This window comes from Panthera pardus, unplaced genomic scaffold (assembly GCF_024362965.1).
Source record: "Panthera pardus isolate Hobbes unplaced genomic scaffold, ASM2436296v1 HiC_scaffold_16, whole genome shotgun sequence".
NCBI classification, from domain to species: Eukaryota; Metazoa; Chordata; class Mammalia; order Carnivora; family Felidae; genus Panthera; species Panthera pardus.
The window spans coordinates 25,340,023-25,360,323 of record NW_026526721.1 but is presented as its reverse complement, the minus strand read 5'-3'; the positions used below and the strand labels follow the sequence as shown (position 1 = coordinate 25,360,323).

The 20,301-nt window shown below is 34.3% G+C and overlaps 1 protein-coding gene across 1 annotated transcript in view; it reads right to left on the bottom strand.

Annotated features, from left to right (window-relative positions):
• Positions 1 to 20,301, bottom strand: part of TMPRSS15 (transmembrane serine protease 15) — a 121,189-nt gene that overhangs the window by 79,191 nt on the left and 21,697 nt on the right. The window contains exons 7-11 of the mRNA XM_019467770.2: positions 15,025 to 15,156; positions 8,714 to 8,822; positions 3,142 to 3,248; positions 1,938 to 2,078; positions 1,165 to 1,314 (exon numbers count right to left, since the gene is read on the bottom strand). Coding sequence (XP_019323315.2) covers positions 1,165 to 1,314; positions 1,938 to 2,078; positions 3,142 to 3,248; positions 8,714 to 8,822; positions 15,025 to 15,156 — 639 coding nt within the window. The remainder of the gene's footprint in view (positions 1 to 1,164; positions 1,315 to 1,937; positions 2,079 to 3,141; positions 3,249 to 8,713; positions 8,823 to 15,024; positions 15,157 to 20,301) is intronic.

The window sequence follows — 20,301 nt, the reverse complement described above, 5'->3', positions numbered from 1 at the left end:
GCCATACCTCTCTGCCGAGTTTTGTCTCAGATGCGGCTGTTTCCCCGGCCCCTTACTTCTGAAAGACTGCGGCTTTGACCCGTTCCGCCCCTCTGCAGGAGGGTCTCACCGTCACCGAGCAATGGCTGAATGCCAACTGCACCCAGGAAAGCTTGCGGGACCCTGCTGCTGCTGGTTCCTCGAGACTGCAGCCAGGTGCCAGCCCACCCAGAAAAACTTCATGCGATAGTGTAGCAGCAGCATTTCAGGGATTATGGGAAATCACAGCACACATCTGGCACCAGGCTTCACCCTTAAAGACCTTGTTCCAGAACCAGCGAATGTGGCCATTTTCTGGGATCTGTTGGGACCAGGTGGCTTCAACAGTCTCCACCAAATGTCCTTCCAGCAGTGGAACCGCTTTTCTCCGTGTGGCCCGAGAACCCCTGGACCCCACTCTGCTCCTGGGGATTCGCCCTTTCCACTCAGAGCACCTACAGGTATGGAGCTGTGGAGTTGCAACCTTTGCGCTCCCCTTGTTTACAGTCTTAATGGAATTTAAACCCTCTCCTTTCTCCTTTCTCCATTTTTAGTTTAGTCCCTGTGGCTGTTTCCAATTTTCCACTTTCTCTCCAGCTGCTTTTGGGGAGGGGTGCTTTTCCCGTATGCTCTGCCCCCCCCCCAGTCTCCGTCCTCTCTCCACCTACAAACGCAGCTCCCTGCCTGCCGCCGGCTTCTGTCCCCAAGTTCACCTCTCCACACCACGTACCTGCTGAATTCTGTGGTTCAGGTTGTGCAGATTGTTGTGTTAATCCTCCAATCAGTTTTCTAGGTGTGTAGGATGGTTTAGTGTTGGTCTGGCTGTATTTCATGGACGCGAGACACACAAAAAACTTCCATGCTGTTTCGCCATCTTGGCTCCTCCCAACAACCTAAGTCTAATCTGGAATAGCCTCTGTGTACTTTTCCATATTTCATCCATATACTGGGTAAAATAATATATCTTTTGAAATATTCTCATTTGCTGGCCTATTTGATTACCATTTTCACTTCAAAACATTTGTTAGTCCATGATTTTTTTTAAAAAAGAAAATCTGAAAAGACTATTTTTAATTTAATGCTGTTCACATTAAACTGCAGAAAACACCAGCTTCCCTTTAATTTTGAATTAAATATGAATTATACCTGAATAATTGCCAAAAGTATGGTCGAAATTTGGTCCAGTAAAAGGAGGAAAGGTGTTTCCCTGAATCCTTTCCCATTCGTTATCATCATTTAGATCCTGGACCCAGAAACAAAAGCCATCTTCAAAATCACAGTTAATTTTCTCATAATCTGTGAATTAAAAAAAAAGAGAGGAAGAAAATACTTCAAATTTAGTCCACAGTGTGACTAATTGTAACTGATTGCATCAAAAATAATCTAGTCTTATACAGTCTTGTATATCTATAATTAAGTGTCATGCACATAGTCTTTTTTAATTCATCTTCATTCTGTTTCATTCCATTTAGTTGAAAAAAATAGCTTTTTGTTGCCAACTGTCTTAAATTAATATGCTTCCTATATCCCAGTAGGCCTTTAGCAAAGCAAGCTTCTTTTTCTTAGTATTCTTTAATTTTACATCTGATCTCTATTGGTTTACCCAGAATATTGGTCAATATTCTGGAATATTCTCAGAATTAATTTTATGCATATGTGTGTGTATACATATATGAAACTTTGTAATTTTTCTGGAATTGATTATTTGATTCTTTTGAAGAACATGAACTATTTTCTAATTTCTCAATTTTCCGAAGTATCAAGGAGAGAGAGCTATACATGAGATACTCATTAAAGAACCTGCATAATAAAACAAATTATGACATTGTTCTAAAACTTTAAATTCTGCTACTTTTAAAATTCCATTACAATATTAAAGCATCTTAAAATTCAAAGGCTAAATAATAAACAATACTTACTATTAAGCTCTGTGCTATTAAATGCAGTATATGTCACAGTAAATCCAATATAATCATTTTCATCAGATTCTATAAGGAAGATGGCAGTAACCTGGTTGGAAAAGACCCTAATTGTGCCAGGATTGGTTTCCCAGAGAGAAGCTACAAAAAAAAATGAATGACTATTATATACTTATAGATCTGTTCATCCATCCATCCATCCTTCTGTCCATCATCAATTTATTATTCTATCAATTGATTCATCAATCTATATTATACCACTCAGTATAATGAGCACTAGTAATGATTAATTGGTTAATTGAAATATCTCTTCTCCTAAGTGTTAGAAAACCTCAAATTATTATACATATTTATGGTTTGAAAAAGCTATATTTTTGTTTTTAATTATTAGCCGCACAACACTATATACTCATAAAAAGAAAAGATGCATCCCTTTATTGAAAAAGTTCCTCTAAGAAACACACAAACTAAGCAGTTATAAAACTAAAAATTTGGCTCTATCAGGTATTGCTCATGCCACACTAATAATGGCTAAAGTTTGGTCACAATAATAGAAACGAGTATTTTTTTGTCTTTCTACCCATATAACGATTGGACCAGACAGAATACAGTGGGCACATGTATGTTAGTGAATTCCCCGCCCTCTATTCGGCTTCTATTACTGTCCATGTATATAATGACAATGGTTATGAAAGGACAATACCACCTATACCTATCATTTAATGAGCCTACATCCTGGGGTAGCCATTGTTTTACTCGCTGTATTCATAATAGTCTTGCAAAAGACTGAATAGTAGAGTGCATGTTGAAAATAGGAAGACAATCTGTGAGTTTATAACCAATGCAATGTTAGAGAAAATGAGAACAATGTTTTTCGATGTTTGTCTGAATTTTGCTTAATGGGGAGAAACAAAGCATAGTAGCCAAAGACACAATTATATTTCTTTGGAAAATTCCACCTTATTTTAAAAAATAGTTAGAAGAGGGTAATGTGAAATAGTAACCATTTTACTACTAAGAAGATTGATCACATAGGGAACTAAATTGTTCATTTTTATAATGAAAACCAGTTTTGCCTTTTCCTTTCAGTAACTTAAATTTCAAGTCCATATTCAGTTTAAAATCAAAGTCAAAACACATCACTTCAAAGAGTTTACTACATATTTTCATTTTGATAATGGATTGTATATTTGTTTTAACTTACCTCTTAAAATCTTGTTTGTACCCACACCTTCATAAATATTTAATACATCTGTATAATATGTATTAAAGTCATCGAAGCTCAGTTTAATGGAGAGTCCTTGATTTACACTAAATTAAGCAAAAAAATAGGTTACTACACTCTTAACAAGTTGTCAAAACTCTTCATGCATTCTAAAATTTGGGTGTATTTTCTAATTGTGATTTAAAAATCACATAACATGAGATTGATGCTCAATGAATTTTTAAGCTTATGATCCAGAACTGTTATCTATAAGCACAATGTTGTACAGCAGATCTCTAGGACTTTTTCCACTTTGTGTTACTGAAACTCTATACCATTGAACAGTAACTCCCCATTTCACCCTCCCTCTGTCCCTGGAAACCAGCATTCTACTTTCTGTCTCTATGAATTTGAATAGTTTAGATGCTTCATATAAATAGAATCATGCAGCATTTGGCCCTCTGTAAAAAGTTTATTTCACTTCATATGATATCCTCAAAGTTCACCCATGTTGTTGCATATGACAGGATTTCCTTCCTTTAATGACTGAAAAATATTCCCTTGTATGTATGTACCACATTTTTTTTTATTCATTCTTCGGTCATGGACATTGAGGTTGTTTCCACTCCTTGGCTGTTGTGAATAATGCTGCAGTGGGAGTGAACATGGGATTGCAAATATCTCTTAGAGATTTTGATTTTGACTCTTTTGGATAAATATCCAGAAATGGGATTGCTGGATCGTACAGTAGTTCTATTTTTAAAATTATGAAGAACCCCTCTGTATTGTTTTCCATCATTACCACACCATTTCACATTCTATCAATGGTGCACGTGGTTCTATTTCCTCCACTTCCTCACCAAATTTATAACATTCTGGTTTTTTTTTAATCATTGTGATTTTAATTTGCATATCCTTGATGATTGTTGATGTTGAACAACTTTTCACATGCTTGTTGACTATTTGTATGTCTTCTTTGGAGAGGTACCTATTTGAGATTTTTGTCCATTTTTTAAATTAGATATTTGGTTTTTATTTTGTTTGGTTTTGTTTTTTTGCTATGTAGTTGTAGTAGTTCCTAATATATTTTGGGTATTATCACTTTATCAGATATATGGCTTGCAAACATTACCTTCCATTCCATAGGTTGCCTTTTTACTCTATTGATTTCTTCCTTTGCTGTGTGGAATGATTTTAATGTGACATAATGCCACCTGTCTATTTTTGCTTTAGTTGTCTATGCAACTAAAGGAAATCACTGTGATGACTAATGTTATGAAGAGTTCTATTTTTTTTTTTTATGTATGTGAGATATGATTGTGTGGTATTTGGTTGATATGGGTGTGGTGGATTTGTGGTATGTGTGTTGATTGCATATTTGTTGTTTATGTGTGGGGTGAATATGGTGTTTGTATGTATGTGTGTACTGAGTGGGTCTCATGTGTGTGATATGTGTGGCATTCCAAATGGTGTTCGTGTATGATACATGCAATAGGTATGTGTGTTGTATTTGTGGTGTTTGTTGTATATGTGTTGTTTATATGTGGTGTGTGTGGTATGTGTCTTGTGTGAATATTATGTGTATTTGTGTGCTATATGTGTGATTCATGTGTGGTATGTGGCTGGTGTATGCATGATGTATTTCCTATCTTTTCTTCTAGGAATTTTATGATTTCTGGTCATACATTTAGGTATTTAATCCATTTTATGTTGATTTTCTATGGTGTAACATAAGGGTCCAATTTTAGTTTTCTGTATGTGAATATCCAGTTTTACCAACACTGTTTGTTGAAGAGACTGTTGTATCCCCATTGTGTAGTCCTGGAACCCCTAACAAAGATCATTTAACCATAGGGTGTGGGTTTATTTCTGGGCTCTCTATTCTGTTCGATTGGTCTATGTACCTGTTTTTATGCTAGTACCATGCTGTTTTGATTACTGTAGCTTTGTAATGTATTTTATTTTATTTATTTATTTATTTTTAATTTTTTTTTTTTAACGTTTATTTATTTTTGAGACAGAGAGAGACAGAGCATGAACAGGGGAGGGGCAGAGAGAGAGGGAGACACAGAATCTGAAACAGGCTCCAGGCTCTGAGCTGTCAGCACAGAGCCTGACGCGGGGCTCGAACTCACGGACCGTGAGATCATGGCCTGAGCCGAAGTCGGCCGCTTAACCGACTGAGCCACCCAGGTGCCCCTGTAATGTATTTTAAAACCAGGAAGTATGAGGCCTCCAGCTTTGTTCTTTATCTCAAGGTTGCTTTGGTTATTTAGGGTCTTTTATGATTTAATATGAATTTTAGAATTCTTTTTTTCTATTTTTGTAAGAATATGCCATTAGGATTTTGATAGAGATTGTATTGAATCCATAGATCATTTTCAGTAGTATGGACATTAATATATTATTACATTTTAATAATATTAAGTCTTCTAATCCATGAACATGAGATGTCTTCCCATTATTTGTGTCTTCTTTAAATTCTTTCAACTATGTTTTGTAGTTTTCAGTGTACAAGTCTTAACCTCCTTGGTTAAGTTTATTCCTAGGTACTTTATTCTTTTTGGTGCTATTGTAAATAGGTTTATTCCTTAATTTCTTTTCTGGACTATTCATTGTTAGTGTATGGAAACACACATGATTTTTTATATGAATTTTGTATACTACAACTTTGTTGATTTATTAGTTCTAACAGATTGTCTCTGTGTGTGTATTTTTATGATTTTCTACATATGAAATCTTGTCAGTTCTTATGTGATCTTGCAAATGGTGGCAGCCATTTATACAAATTCTGCCTCAGTTAGGTCAGTTTAGAGGTGGGTGAGTGAGACTGCTAGCGCGACCTCAGGACTCCAGTGTCAAAGTTTAAGAAGACCTGGGAAGAAGAAATGAAGTAGGCTTCAGAGTGATTTCTAGCTTTTTAATTGAACTTTTGATGTCTTTAGGGAAGAATAAAATGAATTTTCCTTCATGTGTTATTTTTAAGCTATAAAGCTAAGAGATACAAGAGAAGCTCCTTAGGAAATTTTGCTTTCAGGATTCCTTTACTTTTCTTTATGTATAAAGTTGAAGGTACAAGAGAGAAACTAGTGAGTATTTCTTCTGACTCAGAAAAGCCAACTTGCAATAAAAATTTGGTCATTTATAGATAGAAGACTAATTAGGAAATATAATATCTATTTTTTATAATGTAGACATGGTTATCTTCTGATTTTTAAGGGAATGGGTATTTTTCTAAATATAACTTATGCATTTTGTATTTTTGTATCAATAGCTAATCTTTTTAAAGCCCAGTTTTTTTGATACTTTAATATGGGGCTAAGCCCTTTACATTCATTACTCCATTTAATAATGACTTTGGCCTCTGAATTTAGAGATGTTGAACTCTAAGGATGTAGAAATTTTGGGTCAAAGAGATTTAGTTATTAGCTAGAGATCACATATTTTGAATCTGTAGAGGGAAGATTTGAATTCATACAGATTGTCTCGAGTGCTCATATTCTTCATATTTGATTCTCTGCTAAATGTAGTTTTAATATAATTCCAACGATGGGCTGGTCTAGCCCAAAATATAGTTTAATTGCATCTTAAACATTTCTCCACCATTTAATGGTCTTCAAGCTTATAGGAAACATGATTATCTTTATGACCCCCTTTGATCATCATTAGGAAAAACAAGCTATCAAAGACAATGCATCACCATTGTAGTAATCAGTTTCAAGAAGAAAAACAAAATACTTAGGTTGTTTATATGATTAATTAATTCATGATTTCATCTTGAAGTACAGTGTTTAGGGTAACATTTTAGGTCCTTTGGGGTTTAGAAATCATCGCTGCACTACTGGTGTATTTCTTAAAAATGGTTTTAAAAATTAAGTAATGGAAAAAAAGGTAAAAAAGAATAGAACCATGCAAATCCTTAATTAACATAGTGTGATTGTTACATAAATGATATTACTACTATGGCAAAAGTTTGTTGGGTTCTCCTTATAAACTCTCCTACAAGTTTGATCCAGTTTTATTAAGCATTTAACAATTAAATTTAACAATTAAATTATATTTATTTGGTGTGAATAAAATTTCAAAGATTGCATGAAGAAATAATTTAGGATTCATGTTCTTTCCATTTTCAGAGAAAGTAATTTAAGATTTTTCTAAACCTTTCTGCTGACATTTTAAGTAAGGAATAGAATATTTTTATTTTACTTATAATCAATGCTAATAGCCATTTATAAATGCTTCTTTTTAAATTTGATCTGATTCTTTTAGAAACAATATCCCCCAAATTGGTTAATTCTTCACTTGACAAGTGAGCTGTCATTTTTAATACAAAATCTTATCTTTGGCATACAAGTAACATGTTGTCTAGAGCATGAAAACATATCTTACATGTGGCTGAACTCCAAAATAGAAATTATTTAAAGAGAACAGAATGTTCTTCCCTTCATGAATTTGAAGGGAAATACGAATTTCCCTTCATATCCCATCTTATCTCTGGGGTATGTCTACACTGGGAAACAACACTGTGAATCTTTATGGAACCATTTTCTATCATACATGGTTGGCAAGAATGTGTTTGGCATTGCCTTATAACCTTCTTTAATCAGTCGTAATGTTGATTCTCCTAGTTTTCTAGTGAGTCATCACAATGATTAAAACTATTATACAGTAAGTTGGATCGGGAAACCACAGTCCTACCCAGCTGTTAAGAGAAATGAACTAACTAGAATGTCATTTATCAAAGTGAATTCCAGAGAACGTTTATTCTTCATGCTCTGTGGAGAAAAATGATCAGTGGCTTAAGATGATTTTTTTAAAATTTATATTGCTCATTAACTTATTTAAACTGAACTTAAAAAGTTATAATGAGTTTATTTCAGCTTTGCTTTTATTTATTTGAGTACAAATTATTTTCCTTTGGAGTCTGGGAGGAACATCAGATTCTGCTCCTGTGTGCAAAATGCTTAGATAAACATTAAGGTCAATCAGTCTTCAGCAGTTTAATTATTTGGATCATCATAATGATTGAATTAGTGGATTGAATTAAGAGCTTGGAGATCAGTATCATGTATTTGACATGCTAACTGATCTTAGTGTTATTCAAGATCTAGCTACTATTGTCTAGTAGGATGTGTATAGAGGGTGTCCCCAACTCTTAATCTGCCATGACTAAATCACATCAGAGGATATTTTCATATAGATGCTGGCATAATGAGAAAAGAATCCTTGGTGGCCAGGATGCAAGTAATGGGAAATATTATATATTGCAGTATATAGATATAAATGTGTGCTGTTCCCTTTGGCAACCCTTGATTTGTGCCAATCATAAGGGGGAGAAAGTTTGCCACAGAATCCTACGATGGCCCCATTAATTAGACAGTATTACCCATAGGATAGAACACCTTTTTGAAGAATGAGAGAGAAACTTCTAGGACAGGTTATCAGTTGGGAAGACTGCTTCATAGCCAGTGAAAATGATTGTTAAAAAATAGACTACAATAGGTGGTAAGACTTATTGTATCAGGGAAAGACTTTATGACTTAACAACAGGGAATAGAAGATGATATATTACCGTATAATCCACTGGCAAACAACACTTGATTTAGAAGGCTTTGGGTAATGAACAGCCTGGAAGGACCCAGAAGTTCCAGTCAACAAAAACCTGCCATCACAAGCTGTGGCTGTGGAAAAAAATGAGAAGTTGTGTTAGACAAAAAACAGTCCTGGAAAGTTTTATCAAGTGAAATGGGATTCAAATTGGCTAATGAACCCTTCACAGAACAGTTATGACTGAATCTGTATGACTGAAATGATCCAATAGGAGTAGATCAAATCTCATGTTTAAAATCTATTGCCAATTTTCATATACTTGCTCATAACTCACCATAGATTCCTTTAGAAAAGCATTTTACTTCTAAATGCCCATACCTAAACTGCATTTTTAGTATTTGTCACATTTTTTTTTTAAAGTGAGTACCTTTCAAAAAATTTTTTTAATGTTTATTTATTATTGAGAGATAGAGAGAGATAGAGCAGAGCATGGGAGAGGCAGAGAGAGGAGAGACACAGAATCCGAAGCAGGCTTCATGTTCTGAGTTGTTAGCACAGATCCTGATGCGGGACTCGAACTCCCAAACTGCAAGATCATGACCTGAGCCCAAGTAGGACACTTAACCAACTGAGCCACCCAGGTGTCCCTATTTTTTCACATTTTTAAGGAAATAAATATATTTGAATTATAAACTCCTAATTTAGACAAATAGCTACTATTTTTTGGTCTTATTTTCCTGATTAAATTGGAGGAAGGGTGAATTTTAAATATATGCATGCTGTGCTATGTCCTCCTGAAAATGATCACAATATGGCCAGGCAAATGATATATGTGGTGCCAGTGGCCTGTAGCAAATTCCATCCATCTGATCTATTCCACCCATCTTTTAAACTTCTTGCTTCTTTTGTATGAATTTGCTATCTCAATATTGTCATTCAGTATTCCTGAATATGTCTTCTGTGTTTCATGACTACTCATTTTCCTCTTTTAATTCTTGTAGCATATTTACTTCATATACTCTCTTTGATGTCTCATGTTATTAGTTGTCTTTAACTTATATCTGAATCATTTCCAGCTAGTTTAAAATCTTACTGAAGGCATAAACCAGGAACCATACCTCACTAACTTTTGTGTTCCCCTTACAGTTACAATGCATACTATGTGTTAAAAAATAAAAGCCATTTTTTCACAATCTTTAATTTTTCTTAGATTATTTTCTATATACTTTTTACTTAATACTCTTGATACTACATTTTAAAATAATTACTCCTAGAATGTGTCCTTTTTCTATTGGTAGGTCGTTAATTCCTTATAGGCCAGAAGAATGGAGGATAGGGAGATTAAAAAATATTACTAAAATTAAATTGCTGCTCTTAGAACGTGAGACTTAGAATAAGCTAATGGGTGGAAAACCTCATTGTAACATTATACAACATTTCTGTCAAGTAATTAAATACAAGCTATTATAGGACAACAAATATTTTATATGAACAAAGGAAAAAATTGACAAATTAAACAGCATATAGAAATATTGGCAGAACTCTCTTGCTTTTGGTTGGCTTTTTGCTATTTTTGGCATTTTTTTTAAAAGCATAAGAAATCACTTTATGATTGTAAGAGTGTAAGATTGTAAATTGTAAGACTCAGTCTGTTTAAAAACAATGAGCTAGGAATTAATTGCACTGGATTATAACTTGATAACCTGACTCCCAGCTGAAGACAAAAAACAAAACAACAAATAAGCAACAAACTTGGAGAACAGAAAAGATAATCTAAGATAGAAGCATTAAGCACTGAAAAATCTTCGGAGATCTGGGAAAGGAAATGCAGAGTACTGTGACTTGTTGAGAGAACTGAATCTCCTTATGTGTAATTCTTACTGGAGCAAATAAAGATGATTAAGGATAATTTGTATGATTTGAAAATAAACAGCAAAATATCTGATTATTTAATGCAGATTTAAGTAATTTTCTAGTTGTAAAAGGAAACCTCTCATTCACCCTCAACTCTCTGCAAACCATGCCAAATAAATGGGACAATTAATCCCTTAGCTTCAATGACTAGAAAAGTGAAAATAGTGCCAGCTTATATTTTAGGTGATATATGGAGCCTTCCAATCACTTTGTCAAAAAAGCATATGGACTTCAAGATTACAGGCAGTGCAAGCAAGTCCACTGTTATTTTAAATAGTTTATATTTGATGAGCAATCAATCTTGACAGTCCTAAAATGTAACTGCTATAATTGATGGAGTATTTACTATGTGCCAGTCACTATTGTAAAGGTGTTATGTATGTATTAATGTAATCTTCACAACAACCTTACAAAGTTATGGGTGGGAAAAGTGAGGCACAGAGGGGTTAAGTAACTAGCAAAAGTTTTCCCAGATTATTAGTGACAATTCAAAGCCAGGCATTCTTACTCCTGAGCATACAGCGGTACACTACCTGATACCTCAATATATACAGCTATGGTGATGTTATCATTTGCTCTTTGAACTTAAAAGGGGGGGGGCATGTGTGTGCAGAACTGTAAATAAAAGAAGAAACAGGATTTTTTAAAAAATTCCATAATTTTCACTGTTCTTAAAATTAAAATAGGGCACATTGCAAAAGAATTCTATGATAAATAGAAAGAAGCAAAAAAGATAGAAGGAAAAGGGAACAAAACAGGACTGGCTTAAGAATTTAGAAAAGCAACTCGCAAACATTTTAGGGATTCTTCACTTCTGCATACCCATTCACTACACATTTGGGAGGTGGATCAGCGGCTCTGTTGTACAACAAAATTCAAAGTTTTCCAACAACCTGAGTTATGTCCCTGGTGGCAGGATAGTTGTAGGTTTGTCACACCCTTTTTCAGTCCCCTCTGGGTCCATCACTAGGCTGCACTTCCAATAACGGGCCATGTGACAGATCCTGGCATGAAACTATTGCGGAAGTCATTATGTTTATTTCCAGATGTGATTCCTAAAAAGATCTTCTGAGACAGTCTTCCTTGTCTGTCAGTGGGTTGCAAAGGATCCAGGGGAGGACAAGAGACAGAGGGGATGAGAAAGGAGCTGGTTTCCTGGATGCCTACACAGAGGGCAGCCCCTTGGATCAGGACGTGATAAATAAACTGTTATCTTAAATTGCGAAGATTGTTTACCATAGTACTTAGCTTATCCTTAGAAATATGATCAATTTTTCCAGTGTGCTATGAATTTCCTGACTTTCAGTAGGAATGGGCAATCTGCACAGCCAGTTCTGGTCTAAAGGGTCATTGATGAATTCTTGCATGTGACTGTAAGAGTATTCTTAAGAAGAATATTCTGAAAGCATTTAAAACAAAACAAAACAAAAAAAACCACGATAGTATTGAGGTACTTATAATAGAAATGTTCAGAATGCCAAAATATTATTATTTCAAGGTGTCAACTCGTTCTAGGGGCCTTCTCATACATTCTTTCATTTAATTTCAGGACGTTTCTGGAGAACCTAATATTACACAAGACAATGAAGGGGGATAGCCTTTCAGCAAAATAGATCTAACCCAGCCATGGATAAGTATGATAACTGGCGTTCAGGATTATAACTTTTTAGACTGCATAGTGATTTACGGTGCAGCATGAAAAAAAAATCCTGAGTGGGAGATAAATGAGCCTGTCAAATAATATCAGGCATTTACTGAGCTCTCTGAAACGTGCCTGTAATGGGAGGGGATTCCTAAAAGTTATGCTCTCAGAACCTACTGAGAGCTCCCTCTGCTGGCTGAATATTTACTAGTTGTGCACTTGTGTAGGGCACTGAACTCTCCAGGATATATAAAACAAACATGATCTATGCCCATCCACCGAGGTCTATTGTGCACACATACAGAGGCATGCAAACAATCTATAGAGACGGTTGACAACTTCCAAATAGGTCTGAACATTGGTCTAAAGGCTGTGAGTCAGCATCTTTCCTTCTCATAGGTCAGCTAAAAAGCGAACTTTCCTGCTGATGCCATTCTAATCAGAGGAGAAAAACAATTTTAAAAACTCTTGGTTCAGCTACAGTCAGCTATAAGTTGCGTAAGACCTAAATAACTAAAGACTAAAAAAGGAAGCTATGTGAGGAAGTCAACATTAATGTGACTCTATTAATAACACATACTAGAATTAGAGCTCACAGCTGGAGAAAAAAGAAAGAGAGAGTGCACAAGGGTCAATTTCATAGAGAATTCTCTTAAATTAATTTTTTGGGAATGTAGATTAATGGACACAAGCTTTCACATAGAAATTATGCTATTAGATGATCAGGTTGGTGCTGAGGTGAAGTGCGCTAGGCTTTTGGGCTCACCATCATTAAGGATGAATGATGAACAAAACAACTTATAGGCCTGGATCCTAGCTGGATAAGGATAGATTAACTGATTGATTAGTCCACATTTATTCCACAAAGGCTTTAAATTTGTTTTCCAAGATAAATATAATGCTAATTTTAAAAATCAAATAGCGAAGAGAGCCAATAAAAATGAAAAATGAGCATCTAGAGACTTAAGAAAGTTAGTGACATGGATGGTTTGTTGATACTAAAGTTCACTTAACACAAAACCTCCATGACGTTGAAAACTAAAAATGCAGTCTGATATGTACTTAAGGCCAATTTAAAGAATTAATTCAGTTCTAATGCCAAGGCTCATGCCATTAATTTATAGTGACTTGGAAAAAGAATTCATGACCTGTAACTTATTTTAGGACAAATTGTTACACTAACATGATACTTCCACGGTTATTTTTGGAGATGCACTGACATTACTTTACCATGAACGTTATTAATTCCATGACATTGAAGACCAAATATTAATAGGCGTAGTACATTTTCTGATTATTGAACTCATCTTACATATTTCCCTCTACTTAAGTTTATCAATTATCATTATATAGGCTTAAAGCTATGTGTCTAACTTTGGCATTCATTATTCTTTTCGAAATATTAAGAAACATCACCTTTGTTACCTCATGATGGCACACTTGTATCATATTCTCCCTGAAAAGCTTTTGGAAACTGCCTGGAAACCATAGCAAAAAAAGAATGTTGCTTTCTTCTTCTTTGAGTAACTTAGTTATATAAAATAGATTAAAAAATATTCTGTAGCCTGCACTTTCTTCCAATATGCTCTGAGTGCACTTCAAAGTATGTAGTTAAACTTTGAAGGTTTGAATTTTATCAAAGAACATTTGAATTGGGATTGCTTAGTAGAAGCCTCTTTAGTCAAGTTGCCTTTTTTTGAGTCGCTCCTGGAAAACAGGCCAACTGCCTGTCTTTTAAAGTGAGTACAGAGTGGATAGGTAACTTTTTAAGCTTTGCTTGTTTTTGGAGCACTCATCTTCAATTAATGTCATACAAGAAGCACAAAATGCAACAAATAAAAGAAGAGCAAGTGTAGAAAGTTGTAACTACAACCTTTGTACATTTCAGGAACTAATTGTGCTCATGGTCAATTTTAAGACTGATTATAAACCACACCAAAGATGTGTTCAATTCATGCTTTCTGTTTGTTTAAGAAAAAATTATAAATTAGAAGTGTTCATATAATTCTTCACCTTGCTTATCAATCTATATTTGTAGTTATGTGATAATCTTTCATATGTATGCTGCACAACTATCATATGAAATAAGTCAAAAAGTAAATATGTTTAAATCACTTAGAGTCATGCTTGGCATATAGTAAGTACTACTTAAGTGTATAATAATAATAATAATAATAATAATAATATTAACACTTAAAACAGATGCCGAAGTTTACAAATAAAACATGGATGTTTTATTCATAAGACAAGATCTTATTCATAACTGTTTCTATTATTCATAGAACTACAACTCAAGTACATTTTTTGTTACTTGTCTCCATGTCAAAGATCAAATAAAAGCAACAATCAAAATTAAGGAGCAGCAATTACTGAGTTAGAAGCCATTGAAATCACACACACAAAAAAGATTGATATTATGGTGTAATGCTAAAAAAACATGAAAGTGCATTCAAATTCATAATAGTTTGGAGTAGTTTATTAAAGGATGAGAAACAATGACATTCTCTTCCCTCATTTATGACAGACATTAATCACAGCATTGTTTCCATAAACATCAAATAGAATTCCACTTAATCAGTGTCTAATATTGCATAAAATAGATTAGAAAAATATTAATATAATTATTTTTTTAGATTTTGTATTAAATTATAATCATGTGTACTGGAATATCTCTTTCTCCAGTAGTTTCTGGTATCTGAGGGATATGTGTTTGTGTGTACACAGTGAGGGAGAATGAAAAAGCAGTGGGGTGAGAAAATGTGGGGGACATTACTTACCACAAGTGTCATTGTCTTCATCAGAGCCATCTGGACAGTTAATTTCTCCATCACAAAATAAATCATTTGCTATGCACTTTACAGCATCAGCACAAGGACTAGAACCAGGAAGGCATTCTATTGAGACATTTCCTTTAGAAAAAAAAGATTGAATTTGTAAATTTCTTGCATAGTACATTTAATTGCCAACCATATGTACAACGTTTGGATATTTATTACGTATTTTTTGTCATTTAGGTCTTTACTCAGAGCATGTATTTCAATTTCCAAAGTAAATATTCATTTCATTTAATTAATTAGTCATTTGTAAAAGAAGTTTAGAATTTTAAATTTGGAAAAGAAGATATATATTCCTTCATAGATGTTGAATATGAATGTTTAATTTCTTGATTTTAACCTTGATAAATTAATACTATAGTTTGGACATTTAGCTCCTAATGATTACACCTCCTACGATTGTTTATACGTGTTCTGCGGGGCAATTTGTTGGAATGTTTTTCACATTATCTGCAGTATCCAGTAACCACTTCATTTACTTATAAACTTATTATTTTGAAAATATGGGGGCTGAAGTAACGTTTACATTCTGCAGAACAAAATTTGTTGGTGATGGCCATTTTAGAGTAGAATAAAACACTTAAAATTCCCAGTGCATGGCTACATTGAGCAGTGAATAAACCCAATCGCTATTTCCATTCAGTATTTCTTTGCTTCTTGAGTCAGAGATTCTTAGCGGGAAAGATACAAACATTGCCCTGAAGAATTCTATGCCATTTTCTGACCAGAATCTGATCCATTTGCTCTCCTCAGCCTGTCTTGTGCTTCACCTGCTCCTCTTCCATATGCCTACATGCAGGCGTGGATCAAGAAACACATTTTACTTCTAGAAATTAACTTGGAAAAATTAAGTGCGATTCTTAAAAATGGAATATTCTGCACTGCACTGCCATCTGCTGGGTTTTAAAAATATATTTGATTCTGAAGTTTCTCCTTGTGTTCCACAAAATTAATTGGGAAAATGAAAGTGCATGTGTCAATTAATCTACTAAGGTAATACCTACTTTGGGACATTTATGGACAGTATTGCTGGGGATATATTCAACTAAATTAGACTTTTGTAATTGGCTCTAATTAAAATGAATATAAACCAGTGGGAAATTCATGGATTGATCACCTAACATCTAAAACAGGACACGATAAAGATCACAGCCATTGTAAAGGACAGAGCACCCCCATTTAAGGGAATAAAAAAATGGTAAACGTGGTATTGAATAAGCCCAAAAACATATTACAACTGTTGATATATATGGGATACTTACATAAGAGAACTTAGTCATTGAATCCCTAATCTAAGAAAGGCATAGCATTGATAGTATTCCATAAATGCTTGCTAAATAACAAAAAAGCATTATTCTAGGAAATCAATATATAATTTTAACAGTAGTTAATAGAATTCTAAGTATTTAGCATTTAAAGGAACAATTGAGGAATAGAGCTAAGAAGATGTATAATTTTGTCTGTCCTAATGCTTCTCATGGGAACTTCATGATGATTCACATGTCTGTCTGTGGCTTACTGAACTCTATAGATTGAGCATCAAAGCCACACTTGCAAGTGATAACAATTGGGATCTTTTGATCTTATTAATGATCATTTATTCACTACACAAGTATTTATTGTTTATTTAGGTCAAAAATTTTTAAGGAATGGAGATAAAAGGATGACTAAGACATAGCCTCTATTCTCATGAAGCTTGGACTTTAGTGAAAAACTAGTTCATTAATTTTTTTTTTAAAGAGGTATAAAAAAGTGCAATGGGAGCACCAAGGGTTACGCAATTATTTTCCTTTTGAGTCAGAAACTGAAAACATCTTCATATAAACTAGGTTTTAAAGGATGCTTAGAAATGTACCAGGAAGAGGGATATATGGAATGCATACATGGTGATGTGACAAAACACATCAATATATGGAACACAGGTAAGTCTAAACTTATCTCGATATTTGTGAAGGCCATGGCAGGAAGGGAGTTTGGTGTCAAGTCTAAAAGACTTTTCTTTAATTTTTGTTAAATGACGGAAATATTTTTTCTGAATTTTTTTGCATATGTGTGGTATAGTCAGTCCATGTGTCATTAAGGCAACCCTTAATGACCAAGTGGAACAAGTGGAAAATCAAGTAGAGTAAGGAGGCCAACTAAGAAGCTGTTTTTATGGTCAAGGTGAAAGTGGTTAAGGATTGGAACTCTGACGAGCTCCTACTAGTGGATAAGGGTAGGAACTTTGCCCTGGTAGAGGAGAGTACAATTGCTATTTTACAAGTGGAATAGATGAATTTTGGTGACTAGATGTGCTCCTGACTGGAGAGGTGGAAAAAAGGACACTTTTGGAGTGGCCCATTGAATTATTCATGGTCATTAGTCACCATAGTAATTATAAGAGGAACCCCTGGGGGGATTAGAAAATGATTCTAATTTGAAGTATTTTGATTTGAAGGTGGAAATATTAGGTACTCTAGTTTGGGTTGTACTCTATTTTCCCAGACTCTGTTTCACAAGAACCTTTCAGCTGCCTTGGTCCATGAAGAAAGAGAAGTTCATATCAAAACTGATACAGAAAATATAAATATAATTGTTACATAAGGATGGAACATTTGGAGATTTTATCAGATTGTATTTTTACCTTGTGTTCTGTCTTCCTTTCATCTCCTTGTATACACATATATGATGATAATTTCCAACAAAACGATTCACTACATTAACTTTCACAGAAATTAGCCAGTTTTTAAAAATGACCTTCCATTCTTAAAACTAGAGTTCTTCAATTTGTGTACTACTTTGTTTGCCATTTCATTCCACAATTTTTTGCTCTGGTATTTCTCTTTTAAGAAGTCTGTACTGTACTTCTCAATAGGGAATTTCTAGGAAAGGAGTTAAATAACTATATTTAAAGAAATGTGCACAGAGAGAATAATAATTGGCTCTGTTTACTAGAACAAATTACCTGAATATTAATTACTGTTATCTTGAGTGGGCAAAAAAGGTGTGCATGCATTTTCATATCTATATGGTATTTTATCATTGGCATACTATTTTTCTTTTGGCATTTTGTAAGAACCTACCTACTAATTAGTATTATTTAGGATTCTGCAAATGGAAAGTTTTAATTGTCCATTTATATTTGTACCATGAAGGATTCAGTATAAACTGAATGTGATAACTACAGAATGATCCAAAGCCACAACAATTTTCAGTGATTTGTGGTGAGGAATCTCCTGTGCTTACTTTGTGCAGGCGCTGTACTAGGCAGGTAGAGGATAAGAAGACAGAAATCCATTTATTTTGTTTTTGAAATCAATTACAAGGAGTGTTACCTACAAGATAATAATTTTTAAATCATGTTTTGGAAATCTTGGATTTTTATTTTTCCTGTTACTTAAATGGAGATAATAATTCTTGGTGGACAAAGCTGTTTGAGACAAGTTCAGCCCAAGGCCCTTATAACATACTTAGCAGTGAAAGTGGAGTCTGAATCCATGTATGCCTGCCTTTAGAGACTAAGTTTATTTCTCTACACTGTATTGGCAAAATAGATATCCCCTTACAGAAATTCTTATCAACTTCGATATAACTAATTTCATCTTTTTAGCAAGACCATGGCTGGTCAATCCAAATGAAACTACAGTGGAAAAATACTTTAACAGTTCTGGTGTCATATGCAAAGGGATGTTTTAGGAGTGTGCTTAGCAATATACATGCTGTTCTCTCAAATGCAGAGAAAGAAAAATACTTAAAGTTCCATTTGGCGTTGGATAAAGTCCCTGTGTCTTAGTCCTTGGGCAATTCAACTGAAGAGTGTAATTCTACCTTAGCTTCTCTTGACCCAATTTCATGTTCTTTACTAAATCAGCCAATTCTTTTCTTCCAATCCCCAATCCCCTCCACATAGTAGTATTGGAGCAAGATTGCATTTTGTATGAAACTGAGAAAGTCCAAAATAGTGAAACTTTTGTTTTTCTGCAATCATTGCCTACGTAGTAAGCAACAAAAGACTAGAACAAGCTATATTCTAGAAATCCTTCAAGCATTTGAACAATCGCCCAGAACAGCCCCTCTTGGCTGTAGCAGCCAAGAAATCAATCAGTGGAATTCAATCCCGGTTCCCATCTCCCTCCTCCAGTGTTCCAAATGGGTTAATAAAACTTTACAGTAATTGGCAACAAAGGCAGTTGAACAATAGGACATAATCCTCATGGACTTTGTACCCGCTATCATACAAAAATTCTCTTTGGCAGAATTTATAATAGCACTAATGCCAGGTATATGATGCATGCATTTGTTGATTTTTCTCAAACTCTGTCTTCCAGGCACATAAAGATGAGAATAAACTTAACATCCCTGAAAGGCATATTCATAATAAATTACTGCTTGGAAACTGTGGTTTTCAAGTTTAATTGCCTCGTTCCCTCTATAAATCGATAGCATCTCGCTGTATGAGAGGCACAAATGGAAAGGATGACTGGGGACTCATGGATCCAGTAAAAAAGGGAATATAAGATGTTCCCACTTCCTTACCTTAGTATGATTCTTTGAGGATTGATTAAAGTAATTCGATACAGTTTCCAATAATTATAAAGCTTTGGAAATGGAGTTCTTTTAGTCAAATAAAATATCAGATTAAATGAACATTACCAGGTACAATCATCTTGTTTTAACCTCAGTTTAGTTTTTGAAATATTTCTAAAAAAAGTATCGCAACTGTTTTTTTTTTTTTTTTTTCTGTTTAACTCAGAAGGGGAAAGGGAGAAGGAATCTAACTTTGCATCAGTCATGAATTGAGACAGTGCAGTGTTATCAGTCTTATCTCTCTTTTAATTCTCATGATTGTTCTTTCAGATATGTATGTTAGTCTAAAATTAAAAAATAAAGACTAGGTAGCTTGTTGAACACCACATATAGTGATTGATGCAATTAGTTAATGGTGGACTTGGCTATGCCTTTTCAATGATTGTATGCTGTTTTTTTTTTGGTCTTCATTTTAAATATCCAGTGCCTAAAGTGTGAAAGATAGGACTAAATGTATATTGATCCCATCCCTGTAGCTTACATGTGGGAAAGGAGATTTTTGCTTCACTTCCCAGGAAAGAAGGGTATGAGGGAAGTATCACTCCCATGATCTTTGTCCCCCGTTCACCATCTCCTCTGGACGGAGAAAACTGATCACGGAGTTCAGCCTCTTCTTGTATTTTTGACAAGTTTGTCCTCAAGATAGGAGGGGAG